Genomic DNA, 27,692 nt, shown 5'->3' with positions numbered 1-27,692 from the left:
AGACTATACAGATGACAATGGAATAATATTAATGATTGAAGTTAAAATGCTATTGGTGGTGCTCCAAATGAAAACCGGAAGAAATTTTATAATAAATTGCCTAGAAAATAATAGAATATTATTATTTGGGGTGGAGAATATTTGTTTATTGTGTGATTTTAATGCAGTCATAGACATCAATAAAGATTATAGAATAAAAATCCAAAGAAGAAAAAATCCTTTACCAAAATCATTTTTTGAGATGAGCCACGAATTAAATTTAGTAGATAGCTGGAGAGAGTTAAATCCAGAAGAAAAGGAATATACTTTCTAGTCTAATTACACAAATCATAGTCCAGGATAATGAGAACATATTATTGAGTACAACTTGAGTTATTAAGTGAATATATCATATGACTGAGTTCTGACTTCCTGCTGCTTCCAATTTGCTTATGGAAAGCCAGCAAAGGAATATTTGGCAACGGTCTGCTAAAAATAGGACATATACAGTCCTCCCATCATTTAGTCCCTAGTTAACTAAATTAAGGTTCGTTATACCCAACTTCCGTCATCGGCACAATTGAATGCCTTTGTATAATGTATTGGGCTGTATCCAATCCGCGCAACCGTGGAGTTGCGCACAGTCACGCAGTGCATTTAAAACTTCACTCGAAGTCGGCCAAGAAGAGTGACAACGTTCCGAGAGGAGTTGCCTTGCTGAGTCTATTAGACCGGACACTAGAGGGCGTCCATGGCTACGGCGTTTGGTCTGGACGGCGGCGTCTTGGAACATGAGGACTGTGGTCCTATCCGACCTGGGTTGAGGGTTGTCACAAAGTAGCAGTCCGGATTGAGAAGCGTCTACACTCTCGCTACTCAAGACTTTAGCGGGACAACGCTGACTCGGGAACTTTGTCTTAATCGCTCCTCCTTTCTTTTTTATTGTTTGTGGCGAAGGAGGTGTTTGAATGCTACAAGCTGCTGGGAGGGCGTTTTCTGCTGCTGATCCTGCCTCCTCAAAGTCCAAGCGCGGGCGGCAGGCAGGCAGGCGGCCACGCAGCTCTCCGCTGCCGCAGAGCCAACAATAAAGGCCTTTTCTTAGTGGGCGTGCGAAGAGGCGCACTTTGAAAACTAGAAAATGGCTGGATTTCCCTGCGAGGGCAAGCGGGATGGATTTAAATTCATGGTGGCGGCGCTTTCGGTGGCCTTGGTTTATTCTTATAACATCGATCTGGATCATCCCGTGATTTATCAAGGACCCAATAACTCTTTCTTCGGATACTCGGTGCTGGAGCATTATTACGACAATACTCGGTGGTGAGTATTGAGTCATACCCGAGAGAGGGAGATGGGAACACACCTTTTCTTTATTCAGCCCAAATTTATATATCTTCACCCTTACTTACTTCCTCCCATTCTTGAAAAAAGAAAAAATGTAAAGAAGTTTGTTTCAAATGCAAACTTCCGATAAACCAGGGGCATCAAGCTCAATTTCATGGAGGACAGCATCAGCATTGTGATTGACTGGTGTGTGTGTGTGTGTGTGTGTGTGTGTGTGGTTTTTACGTGATTGGCATGGCTAGCTCCACTGCTGCTGCGCTCACTCATTGGCCAGGTTGCTCAATATCTGTGTGGGAGGGCAAAGTATGTGGATCAGAGGGAGGGCACTCCCTCTCCTTGAGAGGGACCCAGTTTTGTAACCAAAGCATCTTCAGTGACAAGATGTGAGTGGGAGACTACCAGGAGAGGTCAGGAGGGGGTGACGGGACAAAAGGCTGGCAAAAGGCAGCAGAGCTGCTGGTGGCCAAGTGCTTAGCAGGCTTTACTTCAGACCCTCACTTTCTATCATCTTCCTTCCTTCCTTCCTTCCTTCCTTCCCTTCATTTCCTTCCTTCCCATTCTCCTTTCTTTCTTCTAATTTCCATTCTTTTTCTTTCCTTGCTCTCTTGATTAAATGCCACTTTTACTATAAGTTTGTGGCCACTTATTAGACAGAGAACAAACCAGGCTCAATTTATTTCATGCTTGCATTTCCTGGGGCCATCCACAGACTACAGTATAGCAAACTGTCAAAATGATAGCTTTAATAGTTGATCAGACTTTCTGTTTTTTATGTGCAACAGATTTAGTATTTAAGAAGTTAGTTGCTTATATATACTGTATATTAGTTTCTTATGTGTGTGTTTGTGTGTGTGTGTATCACATGTTTTTGCTGAATTTTTAAAATTAAGGGAGACTAGGATAGCGCTATTTCGGCCTTGTCCTGGCCTCATCAGCTAGCCATACCCTTACTGGGATTTGATCCTGGGGCTTCTGTCTTGTAAGGCAGAGAATTAATCTCTAGGCCACCAGATCTGATCCCTATATGTTGATCCAACAGAAAAAACATATAGCCCCTCCCTGGTACAAAACTGAAGGGATCAGATCTGGGGGCCTAGAGGTTAATTCTGTTAATTATGGCTATCTATCTATCTATCTATCTATCTATCTATCTATCTATCTATCTATCTATCTATCTATCTAATCTGACAAAGCAGAGTGGGAGAAAATATTTTCTTTTGCTCTATTTCTAGACCATGCAAGATCCCTACAGGAGAATCTTTTTAGGATGGATGGATGGATATATCCTAAAAAGGCTCTTGTGTAGGGACCCTGCATGGTCTAATTATATGTGTGTGTGTGTGTGTGTGTATACATGCATATACACACACACATCCTAAAAAGGCTCTCCTGCAGGGTCCCTTCAGGGTCTAATTTAGACTGGAAAAAGAGCAAAAGAAAATATTTTCTCCCACTCTTCTTTGTCCTATTTTCCCCACTGGAAATGGCAGTTACAACACACAAGAAGGGGATACTTTCCTAAGAGCTTACAAATCAAGAATTTTAATGTGTCATTCATTAAGTGCACATATGGTATCTGAGGGTGGGGAAGGATATGGGGGGGGGTAGTGATTGAACAGGCCTCCCCACGGACTCTTCCTATGCAAACATCTGAATAATCTCTGTTGCTGGGGTTTTGGGGTTTTTTTGCCTTAGAAGAAGGGAGAGGAGAGTTGGCTCAGAAATGCTTTTCATGCTCCAAACATGTTTGGAGCTGTATAGGGAAGCTTTTCAAATGGAAAGGTTAATGGAGTTGCAATTAAGTGAAAATAAATGGGCGAAATTGGAAAAACAGATAAACGGGATGAACAATAGAGAATTAATTTTTAGGAAGTGGAATAGGAGTGATATAGGTAAATTAATAGGCCCAATGAAAGGGACTATGGAAATTTGGAAAAAATGGCAAGGGAAAATAGGATTATATAAATCTAAACTGTCATCGCTTTATGTAATAAATAGAGAAAACGAAATTAACTTAAATAGGGTTATAGGAGAGTTGAAGGGAAGAGGGATAACTAAGATAGAACAGTTATACGAGAAGGATGGCAGGCCAAGTAGAAATCGTATAGAATGGTGGTTAGGTAAGGGAAGGTGGCTACAAATAAATGCAATATGTAAATATCTAAATGAAAGGGAGAATAAAGAAGTATTATGGCGAGAGGAGACAGGGTTAGAGAAAATAATAAGAGAAAAAAGTGAGGGGATAAAGGCGCAAGCAACTAATATATACAAACTGCTAGTGCAGTCAGATGGGGATACGATTGATGGATTGGCAAAATGGTGGCAAAATGAGATATTAGTAGAGGTACAAGAAATGGAAAATATAGTAGAAGATATAAGGAAAATTAAAAATACAAGAATTAGGGAAATGAGAAGGAAAATATTACATAAGTGGTATTTCACTCCCGTTCAATTTGCACATTTTCAGCAGAATGTCAGGGGGAATTGTTGGCATGGTTGTCAAGATAAAGGAGTGTTTATGCATATGTTTTGGGAATGCCCGATAGTGCAGGAATTTTGGCAAAAAGTGAAAGGATATCAATAGAATGTTAAATATACAATGGACAATCACTAAGGAAATGGCAGTACTAGTAAAAAGTAATGCGATGGGAGAATTTAGAGAAATAAAAAAAGCAGCAATAGAAAGCGCTCAGGCAGTAATGCGATGGGAGAATTTAGAGAAATAAAAAAAGCAGCAATAGAAAGCGCTCAGGCAGTAATAGTTTTGGGTTGGAAGGATGCGACAAAATGGACAATGCAAAATTGGTATAGGTACATGGTGGACCATATTCAATTTGAAATTATGGAAAAAAGGATAAATTTGGATAATGAAACTGAGTTGGGACAGCTGATGGGACGGTGGGACAAGGTAAGACGATATATGACGAGCAGAATCCGAGACCAAGCTACAAGAAATAAACTGGAATCACTCTATAATATGTAAACAGATATATTGCTCTTGGGTTAAGTGGATTATACAAGAAATACCCCCAATTTGGTGGTGGGGAATGTGTGTATGTCGGGGTGGTGGGCACAACTCACAATTCACTACGCACTGTTTTATGTTGTGTGATTTTAAATTGTTAAAAATCAATAAAAAAATATATTAAAAAAAAAAGAAAAGAAATGCTTTTCATGCTGAGAATGGACGTTCGTCGGTGCTATAATATTATGCGGGTTCAGGCTCCCACCCTCTTTTGCAGAGAGTCAGGGACCCTGAAACTTCCATTCTTGGTGGAAAAAGTGTTTGCCGGTCTCCTGTTCCCCCCCCAACTACTTTCTACTTAACTACTTAGTGGGATTTCATTGTCCCACGGAGCACGCACACTTGTATACAAGTGGGGCAAGAGAAAAAAGGAGCAAAAGAGCAATCTGATGCAATCTGTGTGTATGTATGTATCTGTATGGGAAAGAGAGCGTGATCCATACATCAAATGGGACATCAAAGCTGCTGGCAGTGGCAGGGGTGGCAAAAACCATCTGAACAGTGAGATGGTAGTGGGTAGAGGATGAAGCAAGGAGGGCTTCCTACCTGGCTAACTGGCTGCCACAAAGCCTTGCTATTCTTCTCTTCACTGTGTCCCCCCACATGGTCAAGCAGCTTCGGGCTCCACGTGACAGGGTCATTCCTGCCACTATCCGCAGATGTGAAGGACTTGCCCCGGAGTGCCTCCTTGTTCAATTGAAAGCTTTGCTCAGCCTTCAAACAGTAGGGCCATCCATGGAATTGGAATTGACAGGGCACAGAAACCAACACCGGTCCTGGTGTGCTGATCACTTGCCTGTGATAGTTTGACTGCTAGCCAGTCAGGTTGCAGACCAGATAGGGCTGACTGGTTAGGGAGGGGAAAGTCATAGTTGCTTAGGCGGCTGCCACCACCGCTAGCAACTTGAATGCCCTCACTGAAGAAGGAATCTCTCTCTCTCTCTCTCATATATATACACACAAATAGAGTTTGGAGAACTCCCCCCCACACACACACTCTGTCTCACTGCAGTGGAAGTTGTGGCACTTGTCGTTACTGTTTCCTGTTTTTTCTGTACATGCTATGAGCCGTCCTGAGTCCTCGGAAAGGGGCAGCATACAAATCCAATTAAATCTTAAAAATCTTAAATCTTTAGGGCCTGGCTGGTGGGGCGGGGGTAAGCCGGTGCGGGGGGAGAAAGCTCTGTGCCCCGCCTTCATCCTTGTGGGCCCGGAATAGGGGTCATTCCTCTATCCTGGTGCCTCTTGACCTCTTAACAGCCTTCGATACCATTGACCATGTATCCTTCTGCAACAGCTGGAAGGGTTGGGAGTGGGAGGCACCTTTTTTAAAAAAAAATAATTGTAATTTTTAAAAAACATAACCAAAAAATAATAGACAAACATTTACAAAGTACAAAAACAAAACAATAATAACAAAAACAACAATACAACATCGTTACAAATAACAATCCATGTATAATTTACATCATCATGAGAGGAGGGAAAATAAAACTTCTTCTGTTATTAAATGTCTTTATATTCTGGCAAATACAACTGGTATCCACTATTAATCATTTTGGTTGTCCATATTTTATCTATAATAGATTATTTTCTAGCCGCCTTATGTGTAATCTTTGTTAGATATTTAGCTCCCTAAAGATCTTTATTTTTATATTTATATTGCACACATATCATACCCAGTTTGTTATACTAAAAAACCCACAACTAAACCAATTATTATTATCATATTTTTATTTGAACTTTCTCTTCTTCTCTTAAACCAGTCATAGAAAGAGTTCCAAATTTGATAATAAATAGAATCTTCTTTATTTCTTAATTTAAGTCTTAATGTGTCTGCCTCTGCACAGTCCATGATTTTTTTAAGGATCAGTGAGTCATCCGGTATATTAGGTTGCTTCCAACATTGAGCCACTGCCATTCTGGCTGCTGTTAGTATATGTATCATTAAATAATACAGTGGTCCCTCGATTATCGCGAGGGTTCCGTTCCAGGACCCCTCGCGACAGTCGATTATTCGCGAAGTAGCGGCGCGGAAGTAAAAACACCATCTGTGCATGCGTGATCTCTCTTTTTTAAAAAAAAATGGCCGCGCATGCGCAGATGGTGGGGCGACGGCAGTTCGGAGGCTGGCAATGTTTACTTTCCATGCCGGCCATCCCCCCCCAGCGCCTCCGAGCTCCTCGCCGCTACACCCCGCCCGCCCGATTCGCCCCTCTCCCCGATTCGCCCCGTTTTTTTGCCCTCCCAAGTTGCTAGCTCTCCCCGATTCGCCCCTCTCCCCGATTCGCCCCGTTTTTTTGCTCTGCCCAACCAAGTTGCTAGCTCTCAGTGAGGAAACTTTAGTTTGTGATTCCAAACTTCATTATTAACCAGGTTTTTTGCTCTGCCCAACCAAGTTGCTAGCTCTCAGTGAGGAAACTTTAGTTTGTGATTCCAAACTTCATTTTTAACAAGGTTTTTTGCTCTGCCCAACCAAGTTGCTAGCTCTCAGTGAGGAAACTTTAGTTTGTGATTCCAAACTTCATTATTAACCAGGTTTTTTGCTCTGCCCAACCAAGTTGCTAGCTCTCAGTGAGGAAACTTTAGTTTGTGATTCCAAACTTCATTATTAACCAGGGTTTTTGCTCTGCCCAACCAAGTTGCTAGCTCTCAGTGAGGAAACTTTAGTTTGTGATTCCAAACTTCATTATTAACCAGGTTTTTTGCTCTGCCCAACCAAGTTGCTAGCTCTCAGTGAGGAAACTTCAGTTTGTGATTCCAAACTTCATTTTTAACCAGGTTTTTTGCTCTGCCCAACCAAGTTGCTAGCTCTCAGTGAGGAAACTTTAGTTTGTGATTCCAAACTTCATTTTTAACAAGGTTTTTTGCTCTGCCCAACCAAGTTGCTAGCTCTCAGTGAGGAAACTTTAGTTTGTGATTCCAAACTTCATTATTAACCAGGTTTTTTGCTCTGCCCAACCAAGTTGCTAGCTCTCAGTGAGGAAACTTTAGTTTGTGATTCCAAACTTCATTTTTAACAAGGTTTTTTGCTCTGCCCAACCAAGTTGCTAGCTCTCAGTGAGGAAACTTTAGTTTGTGATTCCAAACTTCATTATTAACCAGGTTTTTTGCTCTGCCCAACCAAGTTGCTAGCTCTCAGTGAGGAAACTTTAGTTTGTGATTCCAAACTTCATTATTAACCAGGTTTTTTGCTCTGCCCAACCAAGTTGCTAGCTCTCAGTGAGGAAACTTTAGTTTGTGATTCCAAACTTCATTTTTAACAAGGTTTTTTGCTCTGCCCAACCAAGTTGCTAGCTCTCAGTGAGGAAACTTTAGTTTGTGATTCCAAACTTCATTATTAACCAGGTTTTTTGCTCTGCCCAACCAAGTTGCTAGCTCTCAGTGAGGAAACTTTAGTTTGTGATTCCAAACTTCATTTTTAACCAGGTTCGTAAAAAGCACTTAAACAATGACAGAATAAAAACCCCCAGCCCTCACCTGTGTTTGAATTTCATTCACTCAGTCATTCATTCATTCTTCTCTATGCCACTCAGTCCCAACACTGTCAACCCACAAATTACCATTTCCCATCCCCTTAATGTACTGTACTGTACCTCTACCTGTACCTGTAACCTGTACTGTACACATTGAATAACACTTAGTCATCCTGATAGAAATAACAAAAATATTTATTTACAGTTTTACATTTTTTTGGGGGGGGGGTTAGCATAACTAGGATAAATCGGGATCTTCTTCTATCACCATGTCTACAATGGACGCTGCAGGTGATGTTGTGGCAGACCTCTTGGTTTTCGTGACAAACATAGTTATGGGCAGTTGTTGGCGCTTTTTCTTTTCCTTGGCTAACATGGCTCTGTATGGTGCAATGGTGTTGTCAAGGGAGGCCTTAAATTGAAAATAGCGAGTCATGTGGGGATCCCAAAGTTCCGCCATGCGTTGGAGATTTGCAGCAGCTTTGTTCATTTCTGCAAGCCGCTCAAGCGTTAGGCCAACATCTTCTTGTTCCTCAGCTTCTTCAGCTCCCTCTTCCTCCTCTTCTTCACTCGCTGACCTGGTCAGCTCCTCCAGATCTCTGTCTGTCAGCGGTAGGCCATGCTCATCAAGCAAACCATTGACTTCCTCTGGTGTCATGTCAACGAAGCCTTCTCCACCCAGTGCCTGTGCCAGCTTCACAGAGTTCTGGACTGCAGCATCTTGAATTTCTTCGGGATCAAATCCCCTGTGAGCATGCACCACTTCTGGCCACAATTTCTTCCAGCAGGCATTCATTGTCTGTGACTTCATATCCATTAAGGCACTCTGAATGTTCGTCAGACAAGATGCAATTGTGTACTGACGCCAGTAGGCCTTCAATGTGAAGTTTGCATCAGCATCCATTGCTTCCACGATGCTTGCAAGAGAATTGCGCATGTACAGTGCCTTAAATGCGCGGATAACACATTGATCCATTGGCTGGATAAGCGATGTGGTGTTTGGTGGCAAGAATTCGACTTGCACCCCATCATCCTTGCTTAATAACGGTCCCTTGTTCTGGCTCTGTGAGCCCAACCTTGGGTACTGGTGATGAATGTAACTCTGGCCCTGGACTCAGGTTGCTGCTGCTCAACGCCAGGTCGGTGGTAAATAAAGCTCTCCTCATCCGGGACCTGATCCTGGATGAGGAGGCCGACCTGGCTTGTATTACTGAAACCTGGCTGGGCCCAGAGGGAGGTGTTCCTCTCTCTGAAATTTGCCCAGCCGGGTTTCAGATATGGCATCAACCTCGACCCCAGGGAAGGGGGGGAGGAGTGGCTATTGTAGCCAGGGAGAGCCTTTGCCTGCGTAGGCTCATTGCTCCGGAAATTGCGGGTTGCGAGTCTCTCTTGCTGAAGTTGGACTTAGGGGTTCAGGTGGGCTTATTTCTCACGTACCTGCCTCCCAGCTGCGTGTCAAAAGCCCTGCCTGTGCTACTCGAGGAGGTAGCCGGGTTGGCGGTGGAGTTCCCCGGACTTATTGTCCTGGGGGACTTCAATCTGCCGTCGCTCGGCGAAACCTCTGGGTTGGCACAGGAGTTCATGGCCACCATGACAGCCATGGACCTGACTCAAGTAGTACAGGGTCCGACTCACGAGGGAGGGCACGCACCTGACATGGTATTCCTTTCCGAGCAATTGAGTAATGGTCTGAGATTAAGGGGCTTAGAACCATTGCCTTTGTCTTGGTCAGACCATTTCCTACTACGGCTCGACTTCCTGGCTCCAATCCTTCCCCGCAGGGAGGCGGAACCAATGAAGATGTTCCGCCCCAGACGCCTGATGGACCCAGAGGGCTTTCAGACGGCGCTTGGGGTTATACCAGAGGCACTTGTCCACAGTTCGGCGGAGTCCCCTGCGGAGGCCTGGAATACGGCTGCTGCGGAGGCTCTTGACCGGATTGCGCCTTTGCGACCTCTCCGTGGCGCTAGACCCCGTAGAGCCCCATGGTTCAACAAGGAGCTCCGGGAGTTGAAACGCCAAAAGAGACGTCTAGAGAAGCGATGGAGGAAGAGTAGGTCTGAATCTGATCGAACACTTGTAAGAGCTTTTATTAAGACTTACAAAGTGGCGCTCAAGGCGGCAAGATGCGCGTACCATGCCGCCTTGATTGCATCAGCGGAATCCCGCCCGGCCGCTCTGTTTAGGGTGACCCGCTCCCTTCTTAACCAGGGGGGAGTTGGGGAGCCCTTGCAGAGTAGTGCCGAGGAGTTTAACACGTTTTTCGCTGATAAAGTCGCTCAGATCCGGGCCGACCTCGACTCCAATTGTAAAACAGTGTCGACTGACAACGAGTCAGTCGAGGTGACTGGGGCACGTACTTGTCCACCTGTCTGGGAAGAGTTTGATCTGGTAACACCTGATGAAGTGGACAAGGCCATTGGAGCTGTGAGTTCCGCCACCTGCTTACTGGATCCGTGTCCCTCCTGGTTGGTCTCGGCCAGCAGGGAGGTGACACGGAGCTGGGCCCAGGAGATTACCAACGCTTCCTTGGGGAGGGGAGTTTTTCCATCACTCTATAAAGAAGCGCTTGTGCGCCCCCTCCTCAAGAAGCCCTCCCTGGACCCAGCCGTACTTAACAACTATCGTCCAGTCTCCAACCTTCCCTTTATGGGGAAGGTTGTCGAGAAGGTGGTGGCACTCCAGCTCCAGCGGTCCTTGGAAGAAGCTGATTATCTAGGTCCCCAGCAGTCGGGTTTCAGGCCCGGTTACAGCACGGAAACCGCTTTGGTCGCGTTGATGGATGATCTCTGGCGGGCCCGGGACAGGGGTTTATCCTCTGTCCTGGTGCTCCTCGATCTCTCAGCGGCTTTCGATACCATCGACCATGGTATCCTTCTGCACCGGTTGGAGGGGCTGGGGGTGGGAGGCACTGTGCTCCAGTGGTTCTCCTCCTACCTCTCTGGCCGGTCGCAGTCGGTGTTAGTGGGGGGTCAGAGGTCGGCTCCAAGGTCTCTCCCTTGTGGGGTGCCTCAGGGGTCGGTCCTCTCCCCCTTGCTATTTAACATCTACATGAAACCGCTGGGTGAGATCATCCAAGGACATGGGGTGAGGTATCATCAATATGCCGATGATACCCAGCTTTACATCTCCACCCCATGCCCAGTCAACGAAGCGGTGGAAGTGATGTGCCGGTGCCTGGAGGCTGTTGGGGCCTGGATGGGTGTCAACAGACTCAAACTCAACCCGGATAAGACGGAGTGGCTGTGGGTTCTGCCTCCCAAGGACAATCCCATCTGTCCGTCCATCACCCTGGGGGGGGGAATTATTGACCCCCTCAGAGAGGGTCCGCAACTTGGGCGTCCTCCTCGATCCACAGCTCACATTAGAAAACCATCTCTCAGCTGTGGCGAGGGGGGCGTTTGCCCAGGTTCGCCTGGTGCACCAGTTGCGGCCCTATCTGGACCGGGACTCATTGCTCACAGTCACTCATGCCCTCATCACCTCGAGGTTCGACTACTGTAATGCTCTCTACATGGGGCTACCTTTGAAAAGTGTTCGGAAACTTCAGATCGTGCAGAATGCAGCTGCGAGAGCAGTCATGGGCTTACCCAGGTATGCCCATGTTTCACCATCACTCCGCAGTCTGCATTGGCTGCCGATCAATTTCCGGTCACAATTCAAAGTGTTGGTTATGACCTTTAAAGCCCTTCATGGCACTGGACCAGAATATCTCCGAGACCGCCTACTGCCGCATGAATCCCAGCGACCAATTAGGTCCCACAGAGTGGGCCTTCTCCGGGTCCCGTCAACTAAACAATGTCGGTTGGCGGGCCCCAGGGGAAGAGCCTTCTCTGTGGCGGCACCGACTCTCTGGAACCAACTCCCCCCAGAGATTAGAACTGCCCCTACTCTCCCTGCCTTCCGTAAACTCCTTAAAACCCACCTCTGCCGTCAGGCATGGGGGAACTGAAACACCTCCCCCGGGCATGTTTAATTTATGCATGGTATGTTTGTGTGTGCGTCTGTTAGTTTATGGGGTTCTTTTAAAGCTTGTATAAATTTTAAAGTTTTCTGATTATTTATGATTTGTTCTATTCTGTTGTGAGCCACCCCGAGTCTTCGGAGAGGGGCGGCATACAAATCTAAATAATAAATAAATAAATAAATAAATAAATAATGTTCATGTTCCAGGTGATCATGGCCTCCCGCATTGTCCATTAGGAGAAGCACTTTGAAATTGAGTCCTTTGCCAGCCAAATAAACCTGCACCTGTGGGATGAAGCACTGATGAAACCAGTCCCGCGTGAGGGGTTTTGTAATCCATGCTTTAGGATTTTGCATCCAGTACACTGGCAATGAATTCTTATTTCTGTTCTTGAGGGCTCTTGGATTTCGTGACCTATAGATTAGCCCTGGCTTCAGCAAAAAGCCTGCTGCATTCCCACACATGATCAAAGTCACCCGATCTTTCATGGCCTTAAAGCCAGGGGCTTTGGCTTCATCTTGCATCAAGAAAGTCCTTGAAGGCATCCTCTTCCAGAACAGGCCTGTTTCGTCCATGTTGAACACCTGTTCTGGAAGGTAGCCCCCTTCTGCAATTAGGTCTTTAAACGTGCCCTGGACAAAGTTTTCGGCTGCACCTGTATCTGCTGAGGCAGCTTCTCCGTGCAATGACACACTCTTCAGGCCATAGCGCCGTTGAAATTTCTCAAACCACCCTTTGCTTGCTGTGAATGTGGCTGGGGCTGAGGCTGAAGAAGCAGAAGATGTTGACGGCTGGGGGTCTCCAGGGTCATCAGCGCCTTCATCTACAGAGAATGACAGGAAAGGGAGAGAGAAGTGACTTGAATGAAAGCATACAGTCCTTCCTTCCATCCATCCATCCATCCTTCCTTTCTCTCCCTCCTTCCTTCCTTCCATCCATCCATCCTTCCTTTCTCTCCCTCCTTCCTTCCATCCATCCATCCATCCATCCATCCTTCCTTTCTCTCCCTCCCTCCTTCCTTCCATCCATCCATCCATCCTTCCTTTCTCTCCCTCCCTCCTTCCTTCCATCCATCACTCCTTCCTTTCTCTTCCCCCTTCCCTCCCTCCCTCCTTCCTTAAAAAACACTTAAATACACTTATAAAAAACACCAGTCCTTACCTCGGTCTACCCCATCTGCATCTGTGTCTTCAAGACGGTTGTACAATTGCTGCGCCTTGGTTCGGATAGTGTTCGTATCCAAAGCAATGCTCTTTTTTCGGCAGTCTTCTACCCACACAGACAAACCAGCTTCCATCTTCATAAGGCGTTTGTTTCTAGGCGTCACTACTCTTTTGGCAGCCTTGTTGAATGATATCAGAGAAGTTTGCCTTATCTTCTTCTCATCTTTCTTAATGTATCGCACAGTCGATTCGTTGAGCCCATAATGGCGACCAACCTGTACATTAGAATGTCCCGCTTTCAGCATGTCCAACAGTTCAATCTTTTCCTTGATTGTCAGCATCTTCCGGGTCTTTTTAGCATCGCCGCCTCCACTCCGCATGGAACGTTTAGGTGCCATCTTCAAAGAAGTCTTCACAAACAGATCCAAGAAACAGATCCCAGACACAGATCCAAGAAACAGATCCCAGACACAGATCCAAGAAACAGATCCCAGACACAAATGCAAAGCACAACAACTCCAAGGCACAGATGGAAGACACAGCTCGAAGGAACGGCTCGAAGGAACGGCTCGAAGAAATGGCTCGAAGAAACGGCTCGAAGGAACGGCTCGAAGGAACGGCTCGAAGGAACGGCCGCGTGACGTCATCGGGCGGGAAAAACCAAGCACGTATTTTTTTTTTTAAAAAAAAATTTTCCCCGGAAAATCGCGATGTAGCGTTCGCGATGATCGAGATGGTAACAATTGCTTTAAACATAGCGAAATAGCCCTTTCGCGATGCTCGAGGACGCGAAACTCGAGGGTTCACTGTACTTATCTTTGTCTAATTTCTGATCTATAATTCCTAAGAGGAACGCTTCTGGTCTTCTATTTATTTTAATTTTAACTACAGTGTTCCCTTGATTTTCGTGGGTTCAAACTTCGCAAATAGCCTATACCACGGTTTTTCAAAAAATATTAATTAAAAAATACTTCGTGGGTTTTTTTTCTATACTATGGTTTTTCCCGCCCGATGTCGTCATATGTCATTGCCAAACTAATAATTTTTGAAATAAATAACAAAAAAAATTATTGTTAATAAATAATTATGTTTATAAATATCAGGATCACGAAGCGTCTTATTCAATGGTGAGTACCAGTAATAATGGTGAGTAAATGGTTGTTAAGGGAATGGGAAATGGTAATTTAGGGGTTTAAAGTGTTAAGTGACGGCTTGTGATACTGTCCATAGCCAAAAATGGTGTATTTACTTCCGCATCTCTACTTCGTGGAAATTCGACTTTCGTGGGCGGTCTCGGAATACATCCTCTGCGAAAATCGAGGGAACACTGTATATCCATTATCCATTTTTGTATCTTAATCCAAAATTTCTTAATCTTTGGACAGGTCCGCCAAATATGATAGTAAGTCCCCATGATTTCCTTACACTTCCAACACTGTGGCTTTATTCCAGTATACATTTGCGTTAGTCTTGCCAGGGGGAGGTGCCATTTATAATACATTTTGTATAGGTTCTCCCTATATGCAGTTGATTTTGTTAATTTATAGTTTTTAGACCAAATTATATCCCACTTATCTAGATTCATACTATAACCAAAATTTCTGTTCCAATTATGAATATTACCCGTAACTATATACTCTTCCATTTTATAATTCAATAGATATTTATAGAGTTTGGAGATAATTTTTTTGTCCTGTCTTAAGATTATTTTATCAAGTTCTATTTCTCCCTTTTGTATTCCTATTTTTCTTTTATCTTCTTGATATTTTGATTTTATCTGAATATATGGCCACCAATCCACTCTTACTTCATTTTTTTCTAATTGTTCTCTAGTCTTCAATTCACCTCTTTCATCCAACAATTGATAATAGTTAACCATCCTATTAAAGTTTTTGGCGTTCGGGTGCATCATGGCTTCCATGCTGGAGAACCATTTCGGAATTTGTGAATAATGAGCTCTTTTAATTTTGGTCCAAGTCTCATAAATTGAATTTCTGATAATATGTTGTCTAAAATATTTATGGGTTCTGTCTTTCCCATCCCATAAAAAAGCATGCCATCCTACCAACAGGTCGTGGCCTTCTAGCAGCAGCAATCTTTTGTTCTCAAGTTTAATCCATTCTCTTAGCCAATCGATGCTCTATACATAGTACAGTTCAAAATTGGGTAATCCAAATCCTCCTTGTTCTTTTTATTATCCTGCAAGTATTGTGTTTAAATTCTATTTTTTTCCCCTACTCATATAAATTTTGTTATAATTCTGTTTAATTTTTGGAAAAAAATCTTTCTTCAGGGCAATTGGAATTGTTCGGAACAAATACAGTGATACCTTGTCTTACGAACTTAATTGATTCTGGGACGAGGTTCGTAAGGTGAAAAGTTCGTAAGATGAAAAAATGTTTCCCATAGGAATCAATGTAAAAGCGAATAATGTGTGCAAGCCCAAAACTCAGAAACCCAGAACCCAGAAACTCACCACTGCAGGAGGCTTGAGCCTCCCAGTCCTTCCCGACCCTCCCGCACATCACCCTCAGCTGGAAAGATCCCACATAGCAGGCCAGCAGAAGTTGCCTCCCGAGCCCTCTTGCCTGGTGGGAGGCAAAATGCTGGGGTGGGGGTGTCAGGCTGGCCCTCCTGCCTCCCCCCTAGCTAAAAATGCAAAGCTGGGCAGCCCCCCAGCCGCCAAAGGAGGCTTAAGCCTCCTGGTCCTCCCCGTCCCACTGTTCCACCCATGTCCGGCAGAAGCTGCCTCCTGAGCGCTCTTGCCCAGTGGGAGGCGAAGTGCTAGGGTGGGGGGTGTCAGGCCGGCCCTCCTGCCTCCCCCCCCAGCCAAAAACCCAAAGGTCCCTGCTGCAGCAGCCGCTGCAGGAGGCTTAAGCTTCCCGATCCTCCCTACCCCTCGCCCGTGGCCAGCAGACCTGCCTCCCGAGCAATGTTCTCTCTAACATGCGTAGTGCGCTGGGGCACAGGGAAAAACCAAGCTCAGCCCAGAGTTTTCCATGCCAGCGCGATGGAGCCGGTGCCCCGTGGCCTCTAAGCCCTGCCCGGCTTCTCCGGCTCTGTCGGCTCCCCAGATGGCCTTGACGTCAGCGGGCCCCTGTGCCCGGGGGGGCACGTGCAAGCCCCTTGCCTCCACCGCCTCCTCTTCCACTGCCCTGCTGCCTGAGCCCATTTACAAGGGGTTGTGGAAGATCCAATGTCACTTTTACTCTTCCCCCCCCCTACCTTTAGCAAAAGCGACATCTGGGTCTTCCACCAGTCCCTTGTAAATGGCGGTGGAGGCAAGGGGCTTGCACGCGCCCCCCATGGCACAAGGCGAGCACGGCGGTCAGGGCAGCAGAGGCCCCCTGACATCAAGATCTGCAACAACCAGCAAAGCTGCTGACAGCAACCACCCGATCGATGTGAAGGAGTCTCAAAAGCCTCCTGAGGGGGTTTAAAGCAGGGCCTAGAAGATTACCCCCTCCTGCATTTTGAAATGGAGAATCCAGCAGTCAAAAGAGATGCAAGCTGTCCATTGTGAGTGCTGAGACAATGGGAGGAGTTGTGAAACTTCGGAGAGAGGGGTGGGGGTTGGGGAGGGAGGGTGAAGCTTCGGAGAGGGAGGAATGAAAAGGCGGGAGGGGCTGGAGCCGAGTGCCTGGCAGCACGTCTCTTCCCCACCCCGTTTCCCTCCAACATGGCCAGGTCTCTCTCCCCCCCCCCCCCATTTTGTAGCCAATGGAATCTGCCCCGGGACAATCCTTCCTTTATTTCTTTATTGACCAAGTGTGATTGGACACACAAGGGAGGAAAGATAAACAAATGAGAGAGTGAAGGGGGAGAGAGGAGAGGACGCAGGAATGAGAGAGACCTGGAAGGAGAGAATGAGAGAGAAGGAAAAGAGAGAAGTGGAGAGGAAGGAAGAAGGAAAGAAGGAAGGAATGTACCATCTAATTTCCCATGAATAAAATGCAGTATTTTCTTAGTAACTATTATCAGTCATCCCAAAAGTTGCAAAAGTTTTTTTCCCTAATTTTGTCATCCAGTTACATACATTTTCTTTTAGTTAAATTCCCTCCTTAATGTTCCTTCAAAAAGTACAACACCAATTATATTTCTAACTAATTGCTAAAATTAACCAGTATGCCAAAGTGCTAAATTCAATTCCATTTATGCATTAATCCAAATCAGTACCACCTACTCATATCTTATTATAATCAATACTTCTAATTTTATTAAAACAGATCAGCAATTCCTACATTCATATATCTAAATAGAAAATAGAAGTTAAAAAAGAGCAAACAAAACAATACTCCAAGCTTAATCAACCCTTCTCAAACTTCAATTTCTTCAATCTGAGCAGAACTTTTCTTTTTTCTTTTTTGTATCCCCTTTTAATCCCCTTTTCCATTTTATTCTTTCTATTCTTCTTCTAGGAAGAAATAATTTGTTAAAAATAAAGGGGTTATTGGATCAAACTTTGGACACTTGACAAAGTTAGTTATGATGGTGGCCATGTCCTAGGGTTATATGAACATCTTTTGGGATGTTTCAAGCAGCTGCAGGGATTCACTTAATGACTGTGGCAAGAAAGGTGGTAAAGTGAGGCAGAACCTCCTGGTTCATTTACTGACCGTTCAAAGTCGCAACGGCCCTGAAAAAAGTGACTTATGGCCCTTTTTAACACTTAGGACCTTTGCAGCAGTCCGATGATTGGAGGATCAAAACTTTGCTGCCCTTTCATTTTTATGACTGTTGCTGTGTGTCCTGAGGTCACGTGACCCCCTTTTGTTTCTAACCGATCCATGCCTAGGCATGGAAATGTGCCGCTCAGACATTATACTTTTCTGCTCACACCGAAAAAAATGAGAGGGAACACTGCTCCCAAGTGCTCTTGCCTGGCGGGAGGTGAAGCGCTGGGGTGGGGGTGTCAGGCCGGCCCTACTGCCTCCCCCCCAGCCAAAAATGCAAAGCCGGGCCGCCCCCCAGCCGCTGCTGAAGGAGGTTTAAGCCTCCTGGTCCTCCCCGCCCCTCTGTCCTGCCCCTCGCCCGTGGCCGGCAGAACTGTCTTCCGCACGCTCTTGCCCGGTGGGAGGCGAAGTGCTGGGGTGGCGGGTGTCAGGCCGGCCCTCCTGCCTCCCCCCAGCCAAAAGCCAAAGGTGTCTGCTGCAGCAGCCGCTGCAGAAGACTTAAGCCTCCCAATCCTCCCACCCCTTGCCCGTGGCCAGCAAAACTACCTCCTGAGTGCTCTTGCCCGGCGGGAGGCGAAGGGGTGGGGTGTGTCATGACCCCTCTTGCCCATCAGAAAGAGAAAGGGAAGGAGAAAGAGAGGAAGGGAAAGAGACAGGGGGGGAGTGTGTGTGTGTGTGTGTGTGAGAGAGAGAGAGAGAGAGAGAATGGCTGACTGCCTCTCCTTTGCAATGGTACCCGAAGCTGCCTGGCTATTTCATCCCTATTCCAGGGAAAGTCCTGTCCCCCCCAACTTTCGTTACTTATCCAGGACTGGCAACTGTTTCCCTTCCCTTCTCAGGCAAGCTTTTAGATAGATGGATGGATGGATGATGGATGGATAGATAATGGATAGATAGATTAACGGATAGATAGATAATAGATAGATAATGGATGGGTGGATGGGTGGATGAATAGATAGATAGATAGATAGATAGATAGATAGATAATGGATAGATAGATATAGAGATAGATAGATGATGGATGGATAGATAGATAATGGATAGATAGATAGATAGATAGATAGATAGATAGATAGATAGATAGATGATGGATGGATAGATAGATAGATAGATAATGGATAGATAGATAAATAGAAAGATAGATAGATAGATAGATAGATAGATAGAAAGAAGAAAGAAAGCCCCAACTTTTGTTACATATCCAGGACTGGCAACTGTTTCCCTTCCCTTCTCAGGCAAGCTTCTAGATAGATGGATGTATGGATGTATGGATGTATAGATAGATAATGGATAGATAGATATAGAGATAGATAGATAGATAGATAGATGATGGATGGATAGATAGATAATGGATAGATAGATAGATAGATAGATAATGGATAGATAGATCAATAGAAAGATAGATAGATAGAAAGAAAGAAAGAAAGAAAGAAAGCCCCCACCCAGGTTTTGTGAGGGCCAGCCCATTGCCAGGCAATAGCTCCGGGAAAGACAGGGAAGACCCCCCCCATCCAACGGAAACAGTTTGATCCTCGGCAGCCAGGTGAGTCTACGCGGCTTCTACACGTAGAAATCGCTCCGAGTCCTCCTGAGTCCTGACCTCTCTTGCTCATCAGAAAGAGAAAGGGAAGAAGAAAGAGAGGAGGGGAAATAAAGAGGGGGGAGTGTGTGTGTGTGTGTGAGAGAGGGAGAGAGAGAGAGAGAGGGAGAGAGAGAGAGAGAGAGAGAGAGAGCTATGACCTTCAATCCGAGTGGCACGCCTTTTTGATGGCAGACATAGGTAAAGTACCATTAGGTCACATTACATACGAAAAACTTTAATTAACCCCTGGAACTTCATTAAAAAAATCCATTACCTCTGTATCCCGAAATGGATATCCCCAACAGAAGCAATTATATGCCCAAACGCATTAATTAACCCTTGACAAAATAATAACATATGATCAACTATTAAATGAAAATAATGATCTAATCCCTAAACAAAAACTTGTGGAAACAGATATTAAAGTGGATTGGCTACTACCTACAAATTAAATCAAAATATAATGAAGATAAGAACAAATTCGGCTTTCAAAATAACAATCTCCTTGATAAGATCATTTTTGGTCTACAAAAAAAAGAAAGAAACATATATAATTTCCTCCTTCAACATGATATGGTAGAAGAAATAATTAAAGGACCCATTATAGCTTGGTCACAAAATTTTGGATATACTTAAATGAATGGGAAAAAAATTGGACTGTCAACTGCAAACTAATGATGGCAACTTCATATAAGAAAAATCATTACAAAATGTTTTACAGATGGCACCTGCCACTGGCTAGACTTGCAAAAATGTATCCAAATTTATCACCTCTATGTTGGAAGTGCAGGGAAATCACCCAAAAATATTGGCATAAAATTAAAACTATACTAGATCAGATAACCTCCCAGACCATCCAACTAAAACCTGAACTATTTTGATTAGGAATCATAAGTCAAAATATTAATAAAGAAAACAGATATACAGTCATACCTCGTCTTACGAACCTAATTGGTTCCAGGGGGAGGTTCGTAAGATGAAAGGTTCGTAAGACGAAACATTGTTTCCCATAGGAAACAATGTAAAGTCAATTAATCCGTGCAACCAAAAAAACCCCCCGCAAAAAAAGGCGTTCGGCGACTGCTGGGAAGCCGCGTGGCTATTTTAAAAGGTGACAGCCGGGCTGGGGGGCTTCCCAGCAACCTCCCGAACCCCGAACCCGGAAGTTCGGCAAAAGTTCGGGGTTTGGGAGGTTGCTGGGAAGCCCCCCAGGCCGGCTGTCACCTTTTAAAACAGCCGCACGGCTTCCCAGCAGCTTCCCGAAGCCGAACGCCAAACCCGAACTTCCGCGTTCGGCGTTCGGCGACTGCTGGGAAGCCGCACGGCTGTTTTAAAAGGTGACAGCCGGCCTGGGGGGCTTCCCAGCAACCTCCCAAACCCCAAACCCGGAAGTTCGGCAAAAGTTCGGGGTTCGGGAGGTTGCTGGGAAGCCCCCCAGGCCGGCTGTCACCTTTTAAAACAGCCGCGCGGCTTCCCAGCAGCTTCCCAAAGCCAAACGCCAAACCTGAACTTCCGCATTCGGCGTTTGGAGACAGCTGGGAAGCCGCGCGGCTGTTTTAAAAGGTCACAGCCGGGCTGGGGGGCTTCCCAGCACCCCCGAACCTGGAAGTTCGGCAAAAGTTCGGGGTTTGGGGGGTGCTGGGAAGCCCCCCAGCCCGGCTGTGACCTTTTAAAACAGCCGCGCGGCTTCCCAGCTGTCTCCCAAAGCCGAACGCCAAACCCGAACTTCCGCGTTCGGCGTTCGGAGACAGCTGGGAAGCCGCGCGGCTGTTTTAAAAGGTCACAGCCGGGCTGGGGGGCTTCCCAGCACCCCCCCGAACCCCGAACCCGGAAGTTCGGCAAAAGTTCGGGGTTCGGGTGGGTGCTGGGAAGCCCCCCAGCCCGGCTGTGACCTTTTAAAACAGCTGCGCGGCTTCCCAGCTGTCTGCCGAACGCCAAACCCAAACTTCCGCATTCGGCGTTCGGAGACAGCTGGGAAGCCGCGCAGCTGTTTTAAAAGGTCACAGCTGGACTGGGGGGCTTCCCAGCACCCCCCGAACCCCGAACCCGGAAGTTTGGCAAAAGTTCGGGGTTCGGGGGGGGGGTGCTGGAAAGCCCCCCAGCCCGGCTGTGACCTTTTAAAACAGCCGCGCGGCTTCCCAGCTGTCTCCCGAAGCCGAACGCCAAACCCGAACTTCCGCGTTCGGCATTCGGAGACAGCTGGGAAGCCGCGCGGCTGTTTTAAAAGGTGACAGCCGGGCTGGGGGGCTTCCCAGCACCCCCCGAACCCCAAACCCGGAAGTTCGGAAAAAGGTCGGGGTTCGGGTGGGTGCTGGGAAACCCCCCAGCCCGGCTGTGACCTTTTAAAACAGCCGCACGGCTTCCCAGCTGTCTCCCGAAGCCGAACGCCAAACCCGAACTTCCGCGTTCGGCATTCGGAGACAGCTGGGAAGCCGCGCGGCTGTTTTAAAAGGTCACAGCCGGGCTGGGGGGCTTCCCAGCAACCTCCCAAACCGAACTCGGGGTTCAGAAAAATTTTGCCTCTTCTTACGAAATTTTTTCGAGTTACGAACCGGCATTCGGGAGGCTTCTGGGAAGCCCCGCCACCCGGCTGTCACCTTTTAAAACAGCCGCGCGGCTTTCCAGCAGTCTCCGAACACCGGTTCGTAACTCGAAAAAAGTTCGTAAGAAGAGGCAAAAAATTTTCTGAACCCCAGCTTTGTATCACGAGTTGTTTGTAAGACGAGGGGTTCGTATCTTGAGGTACCACTGTATTACAATTCACATTATTACAGCTGCGAGGATTCTATATGCACAATATTAGAAACGGGGAAAAAACCCAACCGTTTAATCTCTTTTGATTAAAATAATAGAATGTGCAGAAATGTCCAAGCTAACAATAGAACTGCAAAATAGGGATGAGACAGATTTCTACAAGGCCTGGAACAAATGGTACCATTGGTTTAAAAAAATGTAATTACTTAAAAATTATTCATCAAGAAAAATATCCAACGAAAACAACGTGTAAAACCAGCAATCTGCGACACGAATCATAATATCAAATTGAAACGACAAACTGTAAACATCGATCGACACAAATTTTCAACTACAAGGAAACTGAATGAACAAACCCTTAAACCTCTGATACGTGTTGGCACTAGCAACTACGTCAAACACATATAGATAAAACTTTAGGGAAATCTACACCACCTATATGTTTAAACCACAGGCTGCAAAGCATTGAAGCCCCAGCTCTAACGCTGGCCCTCTACACTCTTCTTACTACTCTTTTTTGCTCTAATTTTCTATCCTTCCTCCTCTCGTATCTCTTCCACTTCTTCTCCAATCCCCCTCCCCCTTTTCTTTTCTCCTTCCCCACTTATGCGTACTATATAAGTAAATTATAATTGCTAGAATGTACATTATATATATTCCCTTTACTTTTCTGTACCCTGTTTTTAATGTATATATTCAATAAACATTATTTAATAAAAGAGAGAGAGAGAGAGTGACTGACTGCCTCTCCTGTGCATTGCTCCCTGCCCCCACTTCCAACACCCAGCTCCGTTGTCCGCGGCCCTTGAAAAGGCTGCGTGGGGGGTTGTTTGTGCATGTGCAACCTGCTGCTGCCCCATGGCTACTGCCGGCACCCTCCCGCCGAGCACCAAAGCTTACCTGTCGCCGCCTCCAGGGAAGCTCCAGCCAGGCAGGGCGCTGCAGCTGCCGGAAAACTTGGAAGGCACTAAGAAGGAAGCTAAGCTTCTGGTCTCGCAACTTTTTGTTCTTTGTGCCCTCAGCAAAAAGTTGCAAGACCGGTACCTAAGCTTCCTTCTTCGCGGCACACCTGACGATGTCTCCACTGTTTGAAAAACACTGCATTAGGCAACCCCTGTGTTTTGGTCATTCGACCCCCGCCGGGGTCACAACCCACAGGTTGAGAACCGCTGCTCTAGATAGATGGATGGATGGATGGATAAATAGATGGATAGATGGATGGATAAATGGATGGATGGGTGGGTGGGTGGGTGGGCGGATAGATAGATGGATAGATAGATAGATAGATATATGATGGATGGATATATATATATATATATAGATAGAAAGATAGATAGAAAGATAGATAATGGATGGATAGATAGATAGATAGATAGATAGATAGATAGATAGATAGATAATGGCTAGATGGATGGATGGATGGATGGATGGATGGATGGATAGATAGATAGATAGATAGATAGATAGATAGAAAGCCCCCACCCAGGTTTTATGAGGGCCAGCCCATTGCCAGCCCAGCACACCACGAAAACACGCTCAGTTGGAGGGGGGGGGCAACAGCACCGGGAAAGACAGGGAAGCCCCGCCCATCCACACACAAACCCCTCCAGGGAAACAGGAAGCTTCTGAGGAGAAGGTTGAAGGGGGGAGAAATAAAGAAAGAAACCTGTGTTTGCCAGTCCCTCAACTGCTCTCTCGTTCTCGGGCTCTCTCTCTCTCCCTCTCTCTCTCTGTCACACACACACCCCTCTCTTTCCCTTTCCCTCTTTCTCCTTTTCTTTCTCTTTCTGATGGGCAAGAGGGGAAGAAGGACTCAGAGCAGTTTCTCAAGGACAGGGCTGCCGAGGGTCAAATGGAGGGAGGAGAAGCAGCCTCTACTTCAACTGGCTGCCGCTTCTTTGGCCGGGGAGACAAAGGGGAGCATGTGCCTGTCCCCAGAGGAGGAGGAGGAGAAGGAGGAGGAGGAGGAGGGGATCTCACCCAGCCACTGGAAAGCAAAGGGAAAACCCCAGGCGCTTCGGCCCGGCAACAATCTGGCAAAAGCATTCTTGCAGCCGCTTCACAGTGGATTTCCCTCCCCCAATCCCGCCAGGGGCTGTAATCAAATGGGAAATCCCGGCGGTGACAGGCACAAGGCAGGGTCTGTAATCAAATGGGAAATCCCGGCGGTGACAGGCACAAGGCAGGGTCTGTAATCAAATGGGAAATCCCGGCGGTGACAGGCACAAGGCAGGGTAATCCCTATGGCAGTCAGAGAGCGCACGCTCAGTAAGAGAACCCACAGACCCGGGCTCAGGTTCGTAAGACGGAAAGGGTTTTTAAGACGAGGCAAAGAAATCTTAAACCCCGGGTTTGTATCTCGAAAAGTCCGTATGATGAGGGGTTCGTAAAATGAAGTATCACTGTATAAGATTTTAGGTGAGATGGACATTTTGATTGCAAAAATTCTCCCTATAAGGGGAATCGATAACTTATTCCATTTTTCCAGTTTCATTTGGATTTTTAAAATTAACTCTGCATAATTATCCTCTTTAATTGTTATTGCCTTAGAAGTCAGGTTTACACCTAGATATTTTATTCTTTTCTCAATTTGTAACTCCAGTTTGTTTTCTAATAATTTCTTTTCTCTATTTGTCAGGTTTTTTGTTAATATTTTAGTCTTATGTTTATTAATTTTTACTCCTGCTACTTTTCCAAATCCAAAAGAGGATAAATCAGCACCTAAAAACCAATAACTTATTGGACCCAAACCAGCATGGCTTTACTGAGGGCAAATCATGTCAGACTAATCTCTTTGATTTCTTTGACTATGTCACAAAGGTGTTGGATGAAGGTGGTGCCATGGATATTGCCTATCTGGACTTCAGCAAAGCCTTTGATATGGTTCCACATAAAGAGCTGATAGATAAATTAGTGAAGATTGGACTGGATAGTTCAGTGGATTTGCAGTTGGCTGAAGCGTAGATATCAGAGGATTGTTGTTAATGGTGAATATTCTAAGCAGAGCCTGGTGACAAGTGGTGTGCCACTAGGGTCTATTCTGGGTCCTATTCTTTTTAATATCTTTGTGAGTGACATAGGGGAAGGTTTGGTAGGGAAGGTTTGCCTATTTGCCGATGACTCTAAAATGTGCAATATGGTTGATATTCCTGGAGTCCTCTGTAATATGGCAAATGATTTAGCTTTATTAGATAAGTGGTCAAAGCAATGGAAACTGCAGTTTAATGTTTCCAAATGTAAAATAATGCACTTGGGGAAAAGGAATCCTCAATCTGAGTATTGTATTGGCAGTTCTGTGCTAGTTAAAACTTCAGAAGAGAAGGATTTAGGGGTAGTGATTTCTGACAGTCTCAAAATGGGTGAACAGTGCAGTCAGGCGGTAGGAAAAGCAAGTAGAATGCTTGGCTGCATAGCTAGAGGTATAACAAGCAGGAAGAGGGAGACAGTGATCCCTCTGTATAGAGCACTGGTGATACCACATTTGGAATACTGTGTTCAGTTCTGGAGACCTCATCTACAAAAAGATATTGATAAAATTGAATGGGTCCAAAGACAGGCTACAAAAATGGTTGAAGGTCTTAAGCATAAAACATATCAGGAAACACTTAATGAACTCAATCTGTATAGTTTGGAGACAGATGGGAAAGGGGGGACATGATTGAAACATTTAAATATGTTAAAGGGTTAAATAAGATTCAGGAGGGAAGTGTTTTCAATAGGAAAGTGAACACAAGAACAAGGGGGCACAATGTGAGGTTAGCTGGGGGAAAGATTAGAAGTAATGTGAGAAAATATTATTTTACTGAAAGAGTAGTAGATGCTTTGAACAAACTTCCAGCAGACGTGGTCGGTATATCCACAGTAACTGAATTTAAATATGCCTGGGATAAACATATATCCATCCTAAGATAAAATACAAGAAATAGTATAAGGGCAGACTAGATGGACCATGAGGTCTTTTTCTGCTGTCAATCTTCTATGTTTCTATGTTTCAATAATCTCTTCAAGTAATTTTTCTCCTGTTTCAATGGGGTCTTCTATATTAAACACTAAATCATCGGCAAATGCTTGAAATTTGTACTCTTGTCCTTTTATTCTAAATCCTTTAATATTCTCATTGGATCAAATCTATATTAATAAAATTTCCATTGCCAATATGAAAATTAATGGGGAGAGGGGACATCCTTGTTGGATGCCTTTCTCAATACTTATACTCTTGGTTAAATCACTGTTAATAATAATTTTGGCTGTCTGTTGGGAGTAATTTTTTCTTTAAATTTCATTGTTAATTGATTAATAAAAAAATTCCAATTTAAATTTCAAAATTTTAAATTTTAAATTTTAAAATGCAAAATTTCTACATCTAAAAATATCAAGGCCAATTTTTTTCAGTGTGTGCTTCATAATATTCTAATATATTTATAATATTTCTTAAATTATTTCTAATATTTCTATTTGGCAAAAAGCCATTTTGATCCAGGTGAATTACTTCATTGATAATCAGTTCCACCAGCTGCGGAGCTGAGTGGCTGGTATGGAGCGGAGCTCCGAAGTACTTTGCCACTTTTGAGATACTTGATCGGTCTCCCCGAGATCGCAGACCCCATGGGAGGGTGTCTGGAGAGGGGGGGGGGTCCTGCCAGCTGATTTCCTGGATGGCGGCCCGATCAGTGGAACAGGAATTCCCTGATGAAGATCGAGTGACTAGATGTCAGGAGCCCAATGGTGGCCTGAGGCACTCCCAGCTGGAGAACACTTAAGAGGAAACTAGCGGGGCAATTGTGCTGGCAACAGCTGACCGAACACTCACCAGGATCTGATTCTCTTTGCTTTGAATATCTGGCGGCAAGTTTCCTGGGGATTGATCCCGTTTGGTGTGTTTATTTGGACGAAGTGAGGACAGTGAGGAGGAGGAAGGAAGCTGTCATCTTTCCCCCTCAAATAGCGGCGAGATCGTTCATGTCCGACATAATTTTAAACAACCCTTTTAGCGATCCACTATTATAATAGAACATTCGGGTTCTCTCCAAAAGGAAAAAAACCACGAAATTAACCAAGACATTGGGTCCTTCTCCCATCTTTATCTGTAGTAGGAGAATGATTAGGGAGGAAGAAGAAACCCTGTTGCCATCTTTTTCCCCTCTCTTAAGCAGTGGACTTAAATAAAAAACCACAACAGGAAAGATCGATCGGAACGGAAAACTCCTTCCTAAGAGTTAAAAACTTCTTTGAAAACAATCTAACACAATATATAGAAAACTAAAAACATCAAACAGCAATCTGCACTGTTTACATATTGTAGTTTTCTGATATTCTGTGACTTGTTTTGTTGCACATGAACACTGACTGCATCAGCTGAAAGTTAGACACAGACGGAAACTTTTGCGAGGTGGGACTAAGAGCTTTCTGGTACTTTCTCTTCCTTACATCTAAGAGTGGAGAGTTACTATTTATTAATTTGATCTTGATACAAAGTGTTGAATAATGGTATTTGATTACAACGAACTGAGTACAGTAATACCTCATCTTACGAACTTAATTGGTGCCGGGAGGAGGTTCGTAAGGTGAAAAGTTCGTAAGACGAAACATTGTTTCCCATAGGAATCAATGGGAAAGCGATTAATGCGTGCAAGCCGGCTGCCACCACCGAAGGAGGCTTGAGCCTCCCGATCCTCCCTGCCCCTTTGCCATGCATATCATCCTGGGTGAAGCGCTGGGGGGAGGGAGTCAGG

General features: G+C 45.3%; 1 protein-coding gene across 1 annotated transcript in view; it reads left to right on the top strand.

The window, feature by feature from the left end:
- Positions 1-708: 708 nt before the first annotated feature.
- The window catches only part of ITGA9 (integrin subunit alpha 9), a 953,395-nt gene continuing 926,411 nt past the window's right edge, over positions 709-27,692 (top strand). Inside the window, exon 1 of the mRNA XM_070726333.1 lies at positions 709-1,296. Within this exon, the coding sequence (XP_070582434.1) occupies positions 1,118-1,296 (179 nt within the window). The 5' untranslated portion in view covers positions 709-1,117. The remainder of the gene's footprint in view (positions 1,297-27,692) is intronic.

The sequence above is a fragment of the Erythrolamprus reginae genome, chromosome Z (genome assembly GCF_031021105.1).
Source record: "Erythrolamprus reginae isolate rEryReg1 chromosome Z, rEryReg1.hap1, whole genome shotgun sequence".
In the NCBI taxonomy this organism is placed as follows: Eukaryota; Metazoa; Chordata; class Lepidosauria; order Squamata; family Dipsadidae; genus Erythrolamprus; species Erythrolamprus reginae.
The sequence above is the reverse complement of the archived record's forward strand: the minus strand, read 5'-3'. Positions and strand labels throughout refer to the sequence as shown.